The sequence below is a fragment of the Zonotrichia albicollis genome, chromosome 16 (assembly GCF_047830755.1).
Source record: "Zonotrichia albicollis isolate bZonAlb1 chromosome 16, bZonAlb1.hap1, whole genome shotgun sequence".
Taxonomy (NCBI): domain Eukaryota; kingdom Metazoa; phylum Chordata; class Aves; order Passeriformes; family Passerellidae; genus Zonotrichia; species Zonotrichia albicollis.
In genome coordinates, this window is record NC_133834.1 from 13828574 (window position 1) to 13845944 (window position 17371).

The 17371-nt window shown below is 51.9% G+C and overlaps 1 protein-coding gene across 5 annotated transcripts in view; it reads left to right on the forward strand.

The window, feature by feature from the left end:
• The window catches only part of CDIP1 (cell death inducing p53 target 1), a 20397-nt gene continuing 3026 nt past the window's right edge, over positions 1–17371 (forward strand). Inside the window, exons 1-3 of one of the 5 annotated variants that reach the window (XM_074552908.1) lie at positions 1–180; positions 16257–16354; positions 16876–16973. In XM_074552908.1, coding sequence (XP_074409009.1) covers positions 16889–16973 — 85 coding nt within the window. In that variant the 5' untranslated portion in view covers positions 1–180; positions 16257–16354; positions 16876–16888. Of the gene's footprint in view, positions 181–11027; positions 11902–11924; positions 12182–14883; positions 15100–16256; positions 16355–16875; positions 16974–17371 lie in introns of those variants that run through there. The other 4 variants (XM_074552906.1, XM_005492107.4, XM_005492108.4 and 1 more) reach the window with 4 other exon arrangements.

Sequence of the window (17371 nt, forward strand, 5' to 3'; positions counted from 1 at the left end):
GGATGATTTTTACGATCCCTTCCGGCACAAACCCCGCCGCGATTCCCTGAGTCCGCGGCTCCCGGAGCTGCCCAGCGCAGCAGGCCCGGCCCGGCCCCCGCTGGCCCAGCGCGGCCCAGGCCCGCCCCGCCGCGGCACCGCCCGCCCAGTCCGGCCCGCCCCGCCCGCCGCCGGGAGCCGGTAGGTGCCTGTGGGCGGTGGGGATCGGGGCGGGACCGGCGGGGCTCGGGGGAATCCGGGGGGCTGCGGCGGGAAGGCGGCCCGGGCCCCCTCAGTCCCGGCAAGGCCGCGGCGGCCGCCCGACAGCGGGGCCGGCTGGACACACCGGAGGGAGACGCTGAGAACCGGGGGTGACACTGAGAACCGGGGGTGACACTAGGCGTGGGGGGACGCTGAGAACCGGAGGGGGGATACTGAGCACGGCGGAGGACATTCGACCCTGGGGGGACACTGAGCGCAGACGGGGACGCAGGCAGGAGAAGACCAGCGAAAAGGGATGGAAATCAACTCTGTGAGGAGGAACAAGGCCGAGGGAAGGGCTCGGTGCTCGGCCGTGGCTGCAGCGCTCGCTGCGGGGCCGGGGAGCTCCGGCTGGACGGGGCCGTGGGCCCGGAGAGCAGCGGGAGGCAACCCTGGCCTCGCACGGGCCTCTATCGCTGACCAATGTCGCAGGGTGCTGTAAAATCCTACAGAGCTCCGGCTCTGTACCCTCAGCACTGCCGGGAAGGGCTGGGATGAAATTTAATCGGGTGGAAAGCGAGGTCGCATACTTGGGAAAAGACTTCCCGGTGTAAGGCGAGCGCTGCTGCCCGGCCGAGGTCATGAGCGGAGAACGGCGGGGGCTGCAGGGAGGGCACAGCTGAGAAAGGAGCAAATGTGATCCGGACAGATCCTGGGAGAGAGGAGCAAATGTGATCCGGACACATCCCGGGAGAGAGGAGCAAATGTGATCCTGACAGTTCCAGGGAGTGCAGGGAAGCAGGCCTAGGAACCAGTGTGTGTGTTTCCTGTTAACCCTGCCCTGAGAGACCAGCTCGCCCAGTGGTCAGGGATTATGAGCCCATTTTAGAGGAGCTGAAAGAAGCTGAGGTGTCTTGACAAGCAGGAAGAGAAATAATGATGGTGAGAGTCATATTGGCAGTGTGAAATGAAGAGAGCTCCTTCAGTTAAGGCATACTGTGGCACACACAGCAACAAAGACCAAGGAATAAACATTAGTGGGAAGTTGTGGGGTTTTTAACCATTAGAATGGTGGGATCTGGGTTCTCCCTCCCAAGGGGACTGGAAAGGCAGAGGGTAGCAGCTGTAAGGCAGTGTTTGGTTGGTTTAGGAAAAGCACAGAGGGTGTGGTGGTTGCTGCTAAACAGAGGAATGAGGTTGTGATCCTGAGGAGTGGGAACATGCAGGCTGGGATGGACACTGCCATGCCAGTGTCCTCTGCATCCTCCACATGAGCCATGCTCAAGGTTAAACTTCTCCAGGTCCCTGCAAATGTAGGTTTGTGCCCCTTGGCCAGAGGAAAAGCTGCTCTGAGGTGATCTCCTTGCACCAGTGAGAACTGGGGAGGGGACTGGCAGTTGTCAGTTCTAGCTGAGCCTAAAATATCAGGTGGTAGACGTGAGATCAGGCACAATGGTTTTAAGTAGCAATGTTTTAAATTATAATTCTAGTGGGTTTGTGCTGTGTGTAGAACTGTCTGAGAAATTCTTTGGGAATATGCACGAGAGCCTCCTGTTTGTTCCCTTCACTCAAAGTACTTAAAAGGGGGCTTTAATTTCAGCAGGGGCCCTGCTGATTTCAGAGTGTGACCAGAGTAGGCAGCAGGGAAATTACAGTGAATATTACACAGACATAGTGTGGTATATAACCACAGTGTGTCATTCAGTCATGTTTAGGAGTTACAGATTTCAGAACCCTTCCTAATAAGATGGAAGACCCTGCTGAGCTTCTTGTGTTCCCTCAGTGGGTCTTGCACCTCAAGTTCAGTTCTGAAGCTCACTTCCTTGTGCTCCTGCTCTGCTCTGTCTCAGCTGCAGTTACCAGGGGAGGGAGAATGTCTCCCTCAGCACCTGGGGTTGGTTTATGAGCATCTTTGTGAAGGTCACTTCCAAATCAGCTTCCTCTGTGCCTGGGAAGCCACAATGGGCACTGCTTTCCTTCTGGATGGAGCAGAGGAAGCAAACACATCCTGGGAGCACAGCTAAGGGCTCCTGTAGCTGAGGGATGCTCAGGCAGTGCCCAGAGTAAAGCCTGTCCACAACATCTGGATGTTTTGGGGGCAGTTTGTGTCCTTGTCATGATGTTGGCACCTGCAGAAGTGTTGCCACTGCCATTTTTACTCACTAACGCAGCCAAAGAAGGGATGAAAGTAATTTTATTATGTAAAAGAATATAATTTTTTTCTTTTTAGCTGTGAATTTAGCAAATAAATGCATGTGTTTAAAGGATGGTGTTGGTCTTCCAGTATGAGGATGAGTGGTTTTGGAAGGAAATACACAAACTTGTTAGTGTATTAGTTAGTGTATATCTGCTCTGATCCAAGACTTGTTTTCAGCTATTGGGTAAAGAGAATTACGAAATTCAGAGTTCTGTGTCTATTTGTGCTACTTTGTACAGCCCTATATGTGATTTCTTATGATTGCTTTAATCAGGAGAGACTATCCTGAATTGAAAAAAAACTAATTTTTTTCAAATAGTGTGTTTTTTGGGGTCTGCAGTGGGGCTGGTGCTTCGTTCCTGCCCTATTAGCAGAGTTCTGTACCATGTTAGAATTTTCCTGTACCTTTCCAGGAAAGGCTGGTGGCTGCCAGGTGAGCCAGAGAGGCAATAAATAGCATTTGCATAATAAGGAGATTAAAATAATGACAAAGCCAGCAGGACTGAATATAGCTGAGCTTCCAGACAGGTGTGGAAGCTTCTCAGAGGTGTTCTCCCAGAGTGGGCTGAGCACTGGGTGGGCAGGAGAGTCAGCAAACAGATGCTGATATGTCTGCTGGCTCTTAGCAGCAGTCAGTGATGTCCCAAAAGAAATTGAATTTTTGTGCACTACTCTTCCCTTTTCCCTGGTACAAGAACAGTAATGGTTTGTAGTGGGAACTTTAGTAGTTCTGCAGGACACTGGTTTTGCTTCAGGACCTGATTTTGCAGCTCTTATGCAGCCTGGAGCCAATCAGCTCTCCTGAAGGTTTCAGAGCAAGGCACCTGAGCACACAAATGTGCAAACACAGAGCTCTGTGTACACTTTTTCCTTCAAAACACACACAATGAGCAACTTCTGCCTTGGGATGTGCTGTTCACTTGCTGTTTTCCTGCTGTTCCCAAGCAGCATGGGGTGCCCATCTCACAGCTGGGGAGGAGCAGTGCCGCTTCCATGAGCACTGTCAGATCTCTCCATGCTCTGCATAGGACCTGTCTCCTCCTCTGATCAAAGGGGATGCAACTGGAGCAGCTGCCATAGGAAACCACCATCGATTTTCTCACCAGAATAAAGTCTCTGAGGCAAGGGGAGCTCAGATTTTATTTCTGGCGTGGAACTCTCAGGGTGCTGCTACAGTTTTGCTTTGGGCCCCTTAGTTCTGAGCTGCCTTGTGGCTTCAGGGTTAAATTTGTGTGTTTGTGGTGGTGAGAAGCAGCTGTTTGAGAGCAGCCCTGTTCTGGTCATTATTTTGGGTGGAGGATGGAGGCAGGAGCAAATGCTGCATGCTCACATCTCCACGTGGGGCACTTCAGTGCAGCTGTCTTTAATCTGGGCTCTCTTAGCAGGCCTGCATTGAGGGGAAGAAAATAAAAGAAACAGCCCCAAAAGGTGGCAGTGGGATTGACATCCTAGGAACTGTGCAGAGCAGCTGCTGGCACTGCATGTTTGACTTTGTACCACTTGGCATGATGGAGCCTGAGATCATCAGAGAATGAAGAGCTGACCTGGGGCTTTCTGTGCAAATTAAGCAATATATTTGATTTTTACTGTGATTACTGGGCATTAGTAATAGTTCTATCATTTGTCTCCTTTATCCATAAGAAAATCGAATGTTACCCCGTTCTCCTGTAGATTTTAGTGATGTCTTGTGCAGGCTACCCTAGAACAGAGACTGGACAGAGTTACAGAATAAAGTAGGGATTTATTAAGAGGCCTCAGTGGATCCACCTTGGGCAGCACAAGAGCCCAGCCAGGGCTGCACCCAAGATGAACAGAAATGGTCCCAAAATGCATGACCAGTCACAGGGTCTCACATTTTTATAAGTTTTGCTATATTTGCACCTTGCAGTTCATTGTCCAATTCAGCTTTAGCCCCTGCAGTCCCACCCTGCTTGTTTTTCTCTCTCCAGCCTACGGTGTTTGTGCTCCTGGGCTGAGATTTGGGTCATTTGTCCTTGTTGCCCAGCTGGAGCAGGAATTGTTTTGTCTCCCTGCTCTGGGCACAGAGCTCACCATCCCATAATGTGAAGCTCAGAAGTGCAACACTAAAGCAGCACAGAATCTGAAAAATATAAAAGCTAAAACCTGAGATTAGGATAAAGCATTTGTGCTGAGATGGGGCTCCCACTGCCCTGAACTGTCTCTCCTGTGCATGTTCCTGAACCTTCTTTGATACCCAGTCTCTGCATTTAGAAGGAAAATCTTCCTACCTTGCACTAACAGCCTGGCTCCCTATTAACACTTTTGGAAGATGTTTTTGGAAGAAAATTCTGCTTTAAGCTTACACATTTACTGTTCCATCCTGCATTCTGTCTTACACTCCTAAATTCCATCACACCTTCCTGTGATTCATGCACATCAGCCCATGCTGTGGCTGTGTTTCATCTTCCTTTGCTCCTTGCATTTTGCAGAGAAATGAATTTCAGTCTCAGTTGGAACCATGAGAGCCAGTTTGCTCTGGGACAATTTCCTTGAGCTGTCATTCTGGACTTTGTGTCAAGGTTGGCTCTATGTATGAAGGGCTTGTGGTTTTCCCAGCCATTCCCAAGGTGGGAAGAGGTGAGCAGTCACACCTGGGCACAGGTACCTGCCACAGGCTGGGGACAGCAGGTTTTGTCCTCTGGGGACCCACTCCCCACAGCAGCAGCTCTGAGGGTCTCCCCACTTCCTACCTTTGCAACTTCAATCTGGCAGTACCCACAGGGCAGGAGAAAATGAATTAAAAAGTGTTTTCCAGATATGTTTTCCAGCACAGCTGTTTGCTTGAAAAGATAGATGTGGCAGCAACAGGCACAACTTTCCCAGGCATTGTCCTGGACAAGGCTGAGAGAGGATCAGAGGAAAGGATGATAAACAATTCTTATCTTCACTTGCTGCACCTGTTGTTGTGGATGTGTGGAATGTGTTATGGAGATTTGTTAGCCAAACGGTGATTTTTTAATTGGCCAATGGTGATGGTGTTTGGATTCAAGGACCAGTTGGGTCCAGACTGTCTGGAAGGGTGATGGGTTTCTTAATAAGTATATTTTACTAAAGTGATTGATCAGCCTTCTGAGAAGCATGGAGTCAGTGCTAATTATTACCCCTTTGGAGATGCCATGTTACAACAGCCTCTCCTTCCCTGATTTGTGAGGGATCATCAAGGAATTTTATGAAAAACAAGCCCCTCATGGTTCAGAAATCTCTTCCTCCCAGAGCCCCACAGCTGGAGAGCAGGTGTAATCTCTCAGATGATGGGTGAGTGAACAAGATTACTGTCCTGGGGAGAATTATTGTACAATTGATTTGATTTAGGTCACAGAACAAAGATTATCGTGTGGGAAGAGTTTAGCTGGGGGCCAGGCAGGCTGAGCTGAGCTGGATGTGAGATGGGAGCCCTTGGCTTTGGCTCCTCTGTTCACAGAGCTGTGGGAAGCCCATCCAAATGTGTTTTGCCTCATGCCCTTCCACTGTGGGGAGGGGAAATGGTTCCTCACCCTCTGCTAATGGCATCCCTGAGATGGATCTGCTTTTCCAAAGGGAGAGCTCTTGCCCAGCCTGTAAATCTTTTGGATGCTAATGCTGCAGGAGAAACAAAACTCAGGGCACAAACTGGGAGCAATTTGTGTCCTGGCAGCCAGGGGCTGTGCTGGGAAGCACCAACAACTTTTCCTGGTACAACAATTTGCTTCCCACAAGCAGAGGGAGGGTCAGATGAATTTAATGCCAGTGCCATTTGTTTGCAGAGCTTTTGAAAATAAAGATTGGCTAATATGTTCTGGATTGACTTGCTCATATCTCCAAGACCCAGAACAGCTGCTGTCCCATGGTTTTTCTCCTTCCCTTTTGGGTTGGTTTGTTGTGGGTTGTTTCTTTTTTTTTCCAAATGGCCATGACTCAGCCCTTCCCTGCTGCTCTCTGAGTTTCCTGCTTTCTGAATAGGCTATTCTTGGGACAGCAATTCCTGACAGATAGGAACAAGGGGACTGTTGTGTTGTTTTCTTCTCTATTTCTCCTGTGGCCTAGTAAGTGCTCTGCTTCCCTCTGATTTTTGCCTTTTTCCCACATTACTGAATCCTCCTAAATTGTTGGATGTCATCTGGGGCACGTTTTTGCCCTTGTAGCAGAGGGGCCCTCTCAGACCTGATCCAGGCTTGCACAGCAGCAGCTTTTCTTTCCCAGCAGGATGGTGGGGACAATCCCATGGATGGTTAGTTAGCATGGAGGGTTAGATTTATCTGTTCTAAAGCTTCAGTCTGCCCTGGTGTAGCCCCTGTGGCTCCCGGGAGCTGTGCTTGGCTCCCCAGTGGTCTCCAGGTGAGGACCAGCACGTGGTGCCACGTCCATGGAGGGTCAGGGGGCTCAGCCTGTGTGTACTGTGACAAGTAAGGAAAAAATACCACCTAGAATTTAAAAACAATGAAAAAACCCTTTCTGATGGCTTATTTATTGCCCCTGGAGATGGCAGAGCTAGGAAGCTGAAGGGTGCTCTCTCTGAAACACTTCATGGTGCAGTTACCCAGCCTTTTGAAACAAAAAGCTTTTGGATTTGTCCTGAAGTTTATTCCTCTGTAGTGTGGGCTAGGGAAAGTCACCTGCTATGGCAGGGAGCCCCCCAGGCCAGGTGTGCTGGCTGCTGCTCTTGGTGTGCACTTGGAAGTGAATGAGTTGTCTAACACTGAACAACCTTTGCTGGATTTAGTTTTATTAAGAGCCCAGCTCTTTCTGTCAAGCCACAGTTGTATATGAGAGAGAAATAGCCTAACCTGTTGTATATTTGCCTTGAAAATACAGTTGGCTTTTTGAAAAACCAGAGGGACTCTATGTTTTCCCAAAGCCTGTAGTTACCAAGAGAAATTTCTCAGACTGGAGGGCTCCAAACACAGGGGCAGTGTTCTTCCTTAGCATCCCTCCACGTTTTTGGATATGCTGGATTGTTGTTAAGCCAACCAAGAGAAAAGCTGCTCTGTGTGTGAGGAGGCTTTGAGAACATTCACTGCCAGATTAAATTAGCCTTTCTGAGAATAAATTAGTGGTTGTGATGCAGGCAGCCCCACTCTCTCCAGCTGTAAAATCTGTGCTTGCTGCTACCCGCAGCAGATAAATGATGTGTTCAGGGCTGTGCTGTTAACAGGAGATTACATTTCTGGCTGGGGATGAATGAAAAGCAGCCTGTTAGATTTTATTGATTATTTCTCCAAATGAGAAGCATTTCCTTTTAAAGCATTTAATTTTAAAGCATTTTCTTTTAAAAAGAGGGAAAGGATCCCATGGGATTCAGTGCAGCTCCATATTGGGAAGAAATGATGGACTAGAGCCAAAGCTGCACCCCTGCTGCAGTGACTCCAGGCTGGGATGGTTTTGAGGTCCTCAGGGGTTCCAGTCTCCCAGCTCAGGGCAGGAGGGGAGCAGGATCCATGTGTTGGAGGGGAGGATAAAGCCTGGAATATGGAGTAGGGGATGGGATTTTGGCTGCTGCCCACTCCTCTGGGCTTGTGTTTTTAGCTTTGCACTGGATAAAAAGCTGCTGCTGGTGTGTGCATGCTGCCCTTTTCTTAGAGGCATCTTTGGTTTGTCTCCTGATTAACTAAATGCCTTTATTCTGCTTTGTGCTGTATCAGGAAGAGCTCACAAGAGGCTGGGCCTGCGCTGAAGCCTCAGCTTGTCCTTCCCACCTGCACTGCTGGGATTGCTCAGCTCTTCCAAAACCTTCACTTAGGCTTTGAGCAAGAGGGGAATACATTCCCTTTCCTGCAGTTCAATATCAGCCCTTTCCCTGGGCCCGTTGCAGGTCTTCACAGAGGTGTCATCTGGGGCATGTTTGTGTTTTGGGAGCAGAGGTTTCCCCCAGAGTTCGTGGCTGCCACAGGGGGTGTTAATTGAGCCTTTCAGACTCCCCTTGCCGTGGCTCAGGAGGGTTCAGCTTGGTGGGAGCTCAGTTTGGAGCTGCCTGCTGAGCTGCTCTGATGTGAGAGAAAGCAGTTCCCATCGGCTCAGTGTCGTAACCGTGGCAGCTGCTCTGCCTTCCTCAGGCTCAGCAGAGGATTTGAGCAGCTGAGCTGTTTTTACCTGCCCTGAGGGCATCCTGCTATTATGGGCTTGAATCTCCCCTGTGCCATCCTGTGCTGGGGGAGCAGTGACCCTGCCTCAGACTGCTCCAAAGCCCTGCCCAGAGATGGAGCAGCGAGGCACTGAGGGGTTCTGTGACAGAGAAGGGGCTGGGAAGAGCCCAGAGCAGGGAGCTGGGGAGGGATGTGAGGGCTGTGCTGTGTGTTAGGGCTGCTTGGAGTCCAGCTCTGTCCCAGATTTCAGTAGGAGCTTTGGGGAAGGGGTTATGAAGGAGTTGGCAGGAGCTGGTGCTGCAAATTGAAACCACAGTCATGGAGGAGTGAAAATGACTTTGCTGGACTGGCCAGGTCAGGTGGGAACTGGAGGAAGAACTGGGGATGGCAGGAGCTCTGTGTAACTCGGGGGTGCCCAGCACTGGGCACACTCACTGGCTGTTGGTTAATCCAAGGGTTTTCCCCTCTGGGACATCATCATCCACCTTTGAGCAGCCCAGATGAGCTGGGCTTGGGAGCAGGGCAGTGCCAGTGCCCTCCTCCTGTGCCAGTGCCAGGGGACAATCTAGCCCCATGCTAGTGGCCCTGGGAGAGGCCCCAGTCTGAACTGGGAAGTTCTGTGGGAGCAAGGAGGTGAGTGTGGTAACAGGAATGGCCTCAGCATGGAAGAGTTCCTCCAGTGCACATCCTGGGATGTGTGTGGCTGCTCCTTGCTGGGACTCAGGAGACAGCTCACACCTCACACACAGGGTCCTGCTGAACCCCAAACCCCTCTCCTTTGCAAAGAGTGAGCCTGGGCCTTGCATAAAACCGAGTGACACAGGGCACTTCACACTAGTCCTCAGAAAAAGTGCAAGGTGACATTGTACCAGTTAAATCTGAGTGTCAGCAGCTTCCCTGGCACCGAGGCAGGGGGATCTGTGAGCATGGGAGATGCTCCAGCTGGAGACTGGAGCTACAGTGACTGCTGCTCTCCTCAGTGCCTGGCAAATGTTCTGTACAGCCCTGAAAATGGATCTGGAATCACCACCAATGTATTCCAAATTATTTCATTGTGTTGCAAAATCTGCAAGGGAATTCTGAATACGCTCTTGGGCTCTGATTAATTCTGAAGCTGAAATGCAAAACTGCTGATCAGCTCTGATTCTAATTTCTTCCTCCCTTGGAGCTCTCTGTGTCATTTAATGGACGTCACACATGTCCTCAGTCTGATTCAGCAGTGATGTAGCTCTGCTATTTGACTTTCTCTCAAAAAATTCTACAGAAGGAGGGAGAAATGAATGGGTGAGTGCTTAAAGAAATAAAATATTTTTAATTTGATGTTGGAAAGGGAATCTATAAAACCCTGGGGTTTGCTGCGAGACATAGTGGGTACTCATTGTGTATTCACCTTATCTGTGCTGGTCTCCCCCAGATGGGAGACAGGAGATGCTTTTTTGTGTAGGTAACTGAAGAGCAGTACTTGGTGCCTGGGAATGACCTGGGGTGCTCCATGGAGAACCTCCAGGCTGCCCAGTCTCCAAACCATGAGTGCTGGGAGTGGGAGGGACTGACAGTGCTGCCTTTGATCCCTTCCTGGCTCATCCCTAAGCCTCTGTTCTGGGCTGCCATCAGAGGTGAGCTCGGATCTGTGACTGTGCTTAAGAGCTCTGGATCTTCTCCTGACCTCCTGAGGCTTCTGCTTGCTGTTAAGCTTCTTGAGCTGGGCTATTTTTGTTTGCTTGTTTCAATGAGCAGCTATTCTTGTGGCACAGTTGTGCTTCATGCTACATTAAAACACACTCTTGGAGTAGATGTTGGGTTTAGTTGCTTGAGATTCTGGCAGGTTGTGTTATCACCGTTATTAACAGATATCAAAGGGATGATGTAATGCAGGATGTATCCTCTCAGGGGGGAAATTAAGTAGATACAGAGGACTGGAGGCAACAGCTGCTGCTATCACTGGATGCTTTCCCATGGATGTTATCAAGTGTGAGCTTGGATATTTTGTGAACTGCAGTGAAAGTCTCATGGAGAAGCTCTCTGCTTCCCCAGGGGTTTGGCTTGCAGCTCCCTCCCTTTCTCATCTCTCTGGAGCACACTGGTAGGATGCAGAGGAGCTCAGGTTTATCTTTAATGTTGCTTTAATCACATCCATGAGCACACCTGGTGTTTGGCAGCCTGGCTTCTCCCGTGCAGCCAGGAAGGGTCTGAACAGGGAGCACTCCTGAGTGGGCCAGTGGCAGCCTGTGGGGCTGCCTGGCTCCCTGCTTGTCTGTGTTCACAGAACTGCCTTTTGGGGGCCAAATTCAGCTGCCCTGGTGGTGCAGAGTGCTCTGTCTACACCTCAGCTTTTCCCAGGAAGGGCTGGGGTCCAGTTTTGAAGTGTGGGGCTGTGACCCCCTCGTCCCTTGCAGCCCCTCCTGGCTGTCACCGTGAGCTCTTTGCCAGCGCGATGCTTCCCACAGCCCTGTGCCACATCCTGGGAGCCAGCAGCAGAGAGAACAACCCACCCCAGTTTGTTCTTTTCTTTTTGGCCGGTTTTTCTTTAAATATCCAGGTTAAGCAGGTCCTGGCAAGGCTGTTTCTGCAGCCCCGGTGCGAAGAGCCAAGAGCGCTTGGTCAGCCCATCCGGAGGCAGCACTGGAGAGAATCCCAGAGGCGGCAGCAGGTCCTGCAGGCGTTTCTCCTGCACTTAACCCTTCGTGGGAGCTGCAGATGGAGCCTCCTTGTTTGAAGCAGGGAGGATTTAGTGTCTGGTTTCTCTGGTATCCATGAGGAGGAGCTGCTGGATGTGGTGATTTGAATCTCTGGCCAAGGACAGCTGAGCTGGGGCTGCGCTCTGGAGATGATCTGATTGTGCTTTGGATTTAATGCCCTGGCAAATCTTGCTTTGGATGCAGCACCTGGCTGGCAGCGAGGATCCTGCTCTGAGGTGGTTTGTGTGCTGGGTGATGGTGGCACACAGAAGGTCACAGGATTTGTGCAAGGTCCCCAGGTAAAAACTGCAATGAGGAAGCTCCTCCGGAGAGCAGAGCAGGGAGCTCTGGCTGTCTGACATCTCTGCTTCAAATGATGAAAAACCTTCTTCTCCAGCATTCCTTTGTTTTAAAGGAGAGCTGCTGTCCTGCCTTGCCAGCTGAGCTTTCTGTGCCTGCACTGAAGGAACAGCCTGACCCTCCTGGAAGGAACAATTTTCTGCAGCTGAAATCTTAATGCAGAAGTGTGGAAGAAATCTGCTGTTCTGGGAGCAGCCTGGCTGTTCCTGAGCAGTGAGTTTGTGCTCCCTGGCAGTGACTTGGACTTGGGAAAACGCAGCTGAGTTGCTCAGAAAAAGAACAGAGCTTTCCTTCAGTCCTTCACTTGGGTTTCCGTTTCCATCGGCGCCGTGCAGAGCGTTGCAGCATGCGCCCCCTTGCTGCCTTGGCTGAGAGCGGGATGAGGAGTTGAGGAGGTGCTGCCAAGGTTAGCAGTGGATAAAGAAGCGGGCACACGGTCAAGGATTGCCAGGACATCCTCTCTGAAGGAGGCTGGAGCACTCTGTGCTGTTTATTCCTCCTCCTGGTTCCGGGAGGTGATGTGCAGGCTGGGGGCAGCAAATGCGCATGGGAACAGGCAAAGCTGAGGGGGAGCTTTGGCTTGTTTGCATGGAAAACATATTTTTGTTGTTGTGCATAAAAACCAGGCAGAAATAACCACTGATAGTGCTTGCTCAGCAGAGATTGGTGCTGCCTTTCCTTTGGAGGTAAGAGCTGTCTGGTGGGATTGTGTGTGGTGGGAGCTGAGCCACAGCATGGAGAGGGCAGAGCCTGGGAGCTCTGGGCACAGCAGGGGCAGAGCCTGGGAGCTCTGGGCACAGCATGGAGAGGGCATCATCCCTGTGAGCTCCAGGCACAGGTGTAACAGGGAATGTGCAGCTCCAGGCTGGGGTTTGGAGGTGCTGTTCAGAAATGTCACTGTGGAGGAGGATGATAGGGATTGGGATTGCCACAGTCAGGGTATGGCTCTGTCCCCCTCAGCACACCCTGCTCGGTTCTCCTTCCTTGGTGCTCCTAAAGCTCCTTTTGAAAAGGAACAGACTTTGGCTCAAATGACATTTTGGCAGCATCTGACTGGCCTTTTGTGCCTTCCTGGTCTCAGTGTTTCCCAGTTTCTGGAGCATGTCACCTGTAGCACACAGGTATCTTTCCTGGGGCCAGGAAAACTGGGATGGTGTTGGCCACAATGCTGTTCCTATCTCTAAAGCATTTCTAAATGCTGGGCTCAGTGAGAGCCCGGAATCTTCAGGCCTCTTGGCTTTTAAAGCTGTATTTCCAAAAGCCTGGAAGCTGCAATCTGCATCTCTTTGATGTGCAGTGAAGCTGAAAGTGCTTGTATATTTTCTCTTATTTATTCATTGAATTTTAGTGTGGTTTTTTTTCCTTTTTCAAATATCAGAAGTTGTTTTTTTTTCATGGAGGAAGAGCTCCAAAAAATCTGCAGCAGCAGCTTTGGAAGTGTCAACGTCACTGAATGTGGCTGAGGATGAACAAATGCTGCTTCCTGTCCCAGGGCTGGAGCCACTGCTCCCATGGAGGGAGCAAAGCTGAGTTTCTGTGCATCTCAGTCCCAAGTGCAGCAGCAGCAGCAAGGACAGCACAGGCTGTTTGAGTGTGGGATGGATCTCAGAGCTGACTCAGAGCTGCTGGGCCAGCACTGCACCAGCAGGGCTCACACGTGAGCTGGACCTGCCAGCATCTGCTCTGCCCTTGCCAGGTTTGTCCCACCCGTGGAGATTTCATCTGTGAGGAGGCAGCCTGAGGCACAAACAGCTGCTGCTGGGGAGGAATGGCATGAGCAGAGCAAATCTGAATTAACTGTGTACATCCTCTTCATGGCATTATTTGTTTTATGGTGTTATCTGTTCTGGTGGCACAATATTCCCTGGTCCCACTGCACAGCAGTTGTTTTTGGTGAGTGTTTGGAAAGCAGGTGGGATGTGCAGACCTTTCCATGTTTGAATCCCAAACTGTTTCTGCAGTGATGTAACAGAGGGAAATACAGCCAGCACGGGACACTGCACCCTGACACATCAGCTCCTCTCATCACTGCTGGGAGTTGCTTTGTGTCAGTTTTGAACATGTCAGTGATGGGAACCAGGGCTTTGGGGTATAGATCAGTGCCCTCTGGACAAGGGATGGAGGGACAGGACAAGGGGAAATGGCTTCATCCTCACAGAGGGCAGGGCTGGATGGGATATTGGGAATTGTTCCCTGTGAGGGTGGGCAGGCCCTGGCACAGGGTGCCCACCCTGGATCCCTGGCAGTGCCCAAGGCCAGGCTGGGAAGGGCTGGAGCAGCCTGGGACAGTGGGAGGTGTCCCTGCCATGGCAGAGGGTTGGAATGGGATGGGCTTTAAGGTCCTTTCAAACCAAACCATTCTGTGATCCTACAATCCCTCAGCTGCTGAGCACAGGGAGGAGGTGGGATATAAAGCTCTGTGTCCCCACAGGCAGGGCTGGTGCTGCCCACAGTGCCTGGGCTGTGTGAGAAGCCTCAGACAGCCCTCCTGGGGCTGAGAGCTGGGATCTGAGCACGGGACCTGCAAATCTGCTGCCATCTTCTCACCCAGGAGCTGCCTGGAGTGAGGTCAGGGAGCACAGAGCCAGGGAGGACACAGGGACTGAGGCCATCAGGGTGGGCCAAGCCCTTTCTGTGTGAGGCTCTGTCTGTCACACTGCTGTGCCCCAGCAGGTAAATGGGAATCCTTTCCATTTTATTTAGCAAATATCAATTCCCTAGGGAGCATGGGGGTCCTTTGCCTGTCTTTGTGTTTAACTGATTGTGCTGGTTCTGGTTCCATAGTGCATTTATCCTCTGTAGTTTGTTTGCAGAGGAAGCCAGTAAAAGCTGTTCTTCCAGTTGAGAAGAGCTAATCTGCATTTGTAGCTGGAAATAGCATCCCCTCTCTCCATCCTGCTCTGATAACCAGTTCCTTTTGGGTCTCAGGAGCTTGCAGTGAGTCCTTGCTCCAAAGGACCTGCACAAGACATTGGTGATTCCATCAGAACTTAAACCTGGTCATTTTGGATGGTAATTTTGGAATACTGCAGGGCTGTCAATGGTGAGGGATGGATGCCTGGGGCAGCTCAGTGCCAGGGGAAAGCCCAGTGCCCCCTGGTATCCCACAGAGCTCTCTGTCAGAAATGGGCTGAGTTTTGTGCTGCTCACATTAAGATGAAAGAAAGCACAGGAGAGAAACACCTTCTAAGAGGATTAAAAGCAACAGGCTTTATTTTCCTCCTGGGAAGGGCACACAGCCAACATCTTGCTCTTTACAGATCTCTCTTAATAAGCAGAATATTGCATTAGGAGCCAACTGAGGCTGCCAAGTGTGAGCAGAAGGGCCCTGCATCCCTCAGCTTCCCTCATCCCAGGGCACGTGTGGCTCTGGGACCAGGGCTGGCACCCTCTGGGCAGGGTGGCAGCTTCATCTCATGGGTGTGGATGGAGTGCCTGGTGAGGCCTCCTCCTCTCCTGCCTTCTCTTGCCAGCTGCTTTGATGGGGGGAGTGTTGAAAGATTATTATGGGAAAGCAGCATGTGAGCAGGAATGGGAGGAGATGTGGTGTGGGCACAGTTGGCTGTGAGGGAAGGAAGGAAGGAAAGCTCCCTGGTGTCCCCAGGTAAGCACTCTGGGGTGCTCTGCTTGGGCTGGGCTCATCCACAACCCCTGCAGGCACGGGCACAGGAAGGTCTGAGGCTCCTGGGTGTGCAGGGTTGGCTGCTTTGAGAAGAATAAATCCTCCTTTTCTTCACATCCCCACTGAGCTAAAAGGAGCACGGCCCAGTTTGAGCTTTGTAGGTCACTGAAGGAGAAGGCAGGCTCTGCAGTGTGCCTGGAAATGCTCTGTGCCATGGCAACTCTGCTTGCCTGGCTCTTCAGGAAGAAACTGGAGTGAGAAGCAGGAGAAGATGACCCCCAGCTGCCCTGGTGTTACTCTTTGAAGCTGTGTGGCTTCAACTTGGGGGGAGAAATTCTCGTCAGGAAATGTGGACAGCCTGGAGGAGACCCTGTGAGAGCCTGTGCCTGTCAGGGGTGTGCTCAGCCCCTGGGGGATCAGGGAGCAGCAACAGCTCGGGTGCTCCCCTGATCCAGGCACTGATTGAACTCCTGCTGCCTTGCAGGAGGCTGTGGGGTGGCAGGGAGGGTGAATGAGGGAAAAGGAGTAGAATGAAGCACAGCCAGGCAGGTGAGGGAGGGATGGGTGTTCCTGCCTTGCTTGCCAAGTCTTTGGACCTGGCAGCTGCAGGTGGAGGTGGCTGAGCCCGAGGGGCACCTCTGTGGGCACAGCTCAATGCAGGGCTGGGGCAGGGCTGGCTGCCCGTGCAGGCTGTGCCAGGCTGGGCAGGTTGGCATGCTCTGGGCTGGCTGCCCAGCACGTGGCTCTGGTGCCAGCAAAGGGGACAAGCAGAGTCACATTTGCTCCTGGGCTGTTGTGTGAAGGATGGAGCTCCCAGAGCTCCCTGGGCTCTGACAGCAATGGCACCCTGTCCCAAGCACTGAGTGAGCAGCCTCTCTCTTGTATTTCCCAATTTATCACATCCTACCAGCTATAACTGAGCCACTGGACATGGGGAAATCAGGTTTCTGGATGTTGTTGCAGTTCCTTGGATCTCAGAGGGTGTCAGTGGGGCTGTGCCACGTGCCAGGGACACAGAGCCTCATGCCTGCCACTGAGGGGGCACATGGGGACAGAAGGGGTTTGGTGTGGCAGGCAGGACAGTGCTGCAACTGTGCCTCCTCTCCATCTCTAATTCACTTGCAATTCCTTTGACACAGACCCAGTGGAAGAAGTCACCTCCCAAACTGCCCTGCTCAGAGGAGCTGCTTCTCTCAGCTGTCAAAGCCTCTGAGTGTTGCTGCAGGGAAGAGGACAGGTAAATTCTACCCCATGTAAAGTAACAGCTCCAGCTGTTAAATATGATCTTACCTTCACTCACTGGGTTTGAGATTTTTTTGGAAATGCTCTGTGGGGTTTGCAATCTCTGTCCTGGAGTTTGTGCTTCAGGCTCAGGGTGGGGGTCCTGCCATCCCTCAGGGCACAGCCTTGTGTCACTGAGGGTGGAGCTTTGGGGCTGTGGGCAGCTCTTCCCCACCTTTGGTACTCCAGTGATGCAGCCAAGCCTTGGCACAGCACATTCCAGCCCAGCACTGCCCTGGTGAGCTGCTGTGCACCAGGGGGGCTTTCCATGGAGCCGGCAGGAAGATTTTACACCTTGGGGTTGCTGCCTGCTCAGAGCCTGTCCAGCTTTGGGGCCACAGCCCTGCTTCTGCCTGGGGAGAGCTGGGGCTGGTGCAGTGCTGGCACCACCCTGGCCCCTCTGTTCCTGTCACCTCCATCCCAGCTCCCTGTGCCACCAAGGCTGCCAAGGTCACCTGAAGGTTTCTGTCCCTGCAGGGCTGCCTGAGCCATGTCCAACGATCCCCCCCCGCCCTACCCGGGGGGCCCCTCGGCGCCGCTGATAGAGGAGAAGCACGGCCCCCCCTCGGCACCAGGTACTGGGGGTGCTGGGGGCACTGCCACACACAGCACCCAGCCGGGGCTGCCCTGGGCCTGCCTGGCTCCCTCTGTCCCCATGGCACCCCTGGGGGAGGCAGGAGGGCTCCAAGGGGCAATGACCCAGCTCAAAGCCTGGCACTGCTCCCTGCTGTGGGGTGCACTTGGGTTTCTTGTGGCCCAGAGGAGTGTGACAGAGTTCACAGGGGTCTGAGGATGAGGGAAGAGACCAAGATCTGACTCCGTGTTTCAGAAGGCTGATTTATTATTTTATGATATAATTATATTAAAACTATACTAAAAGAATAGAAGAAAGGATTTTATCAGAAGGCTGGCTAAGAATAGAAAGAGGAAAGAATGATAACAAAGGCTTGTGTCTCGGACAGAGAGTCTGAGC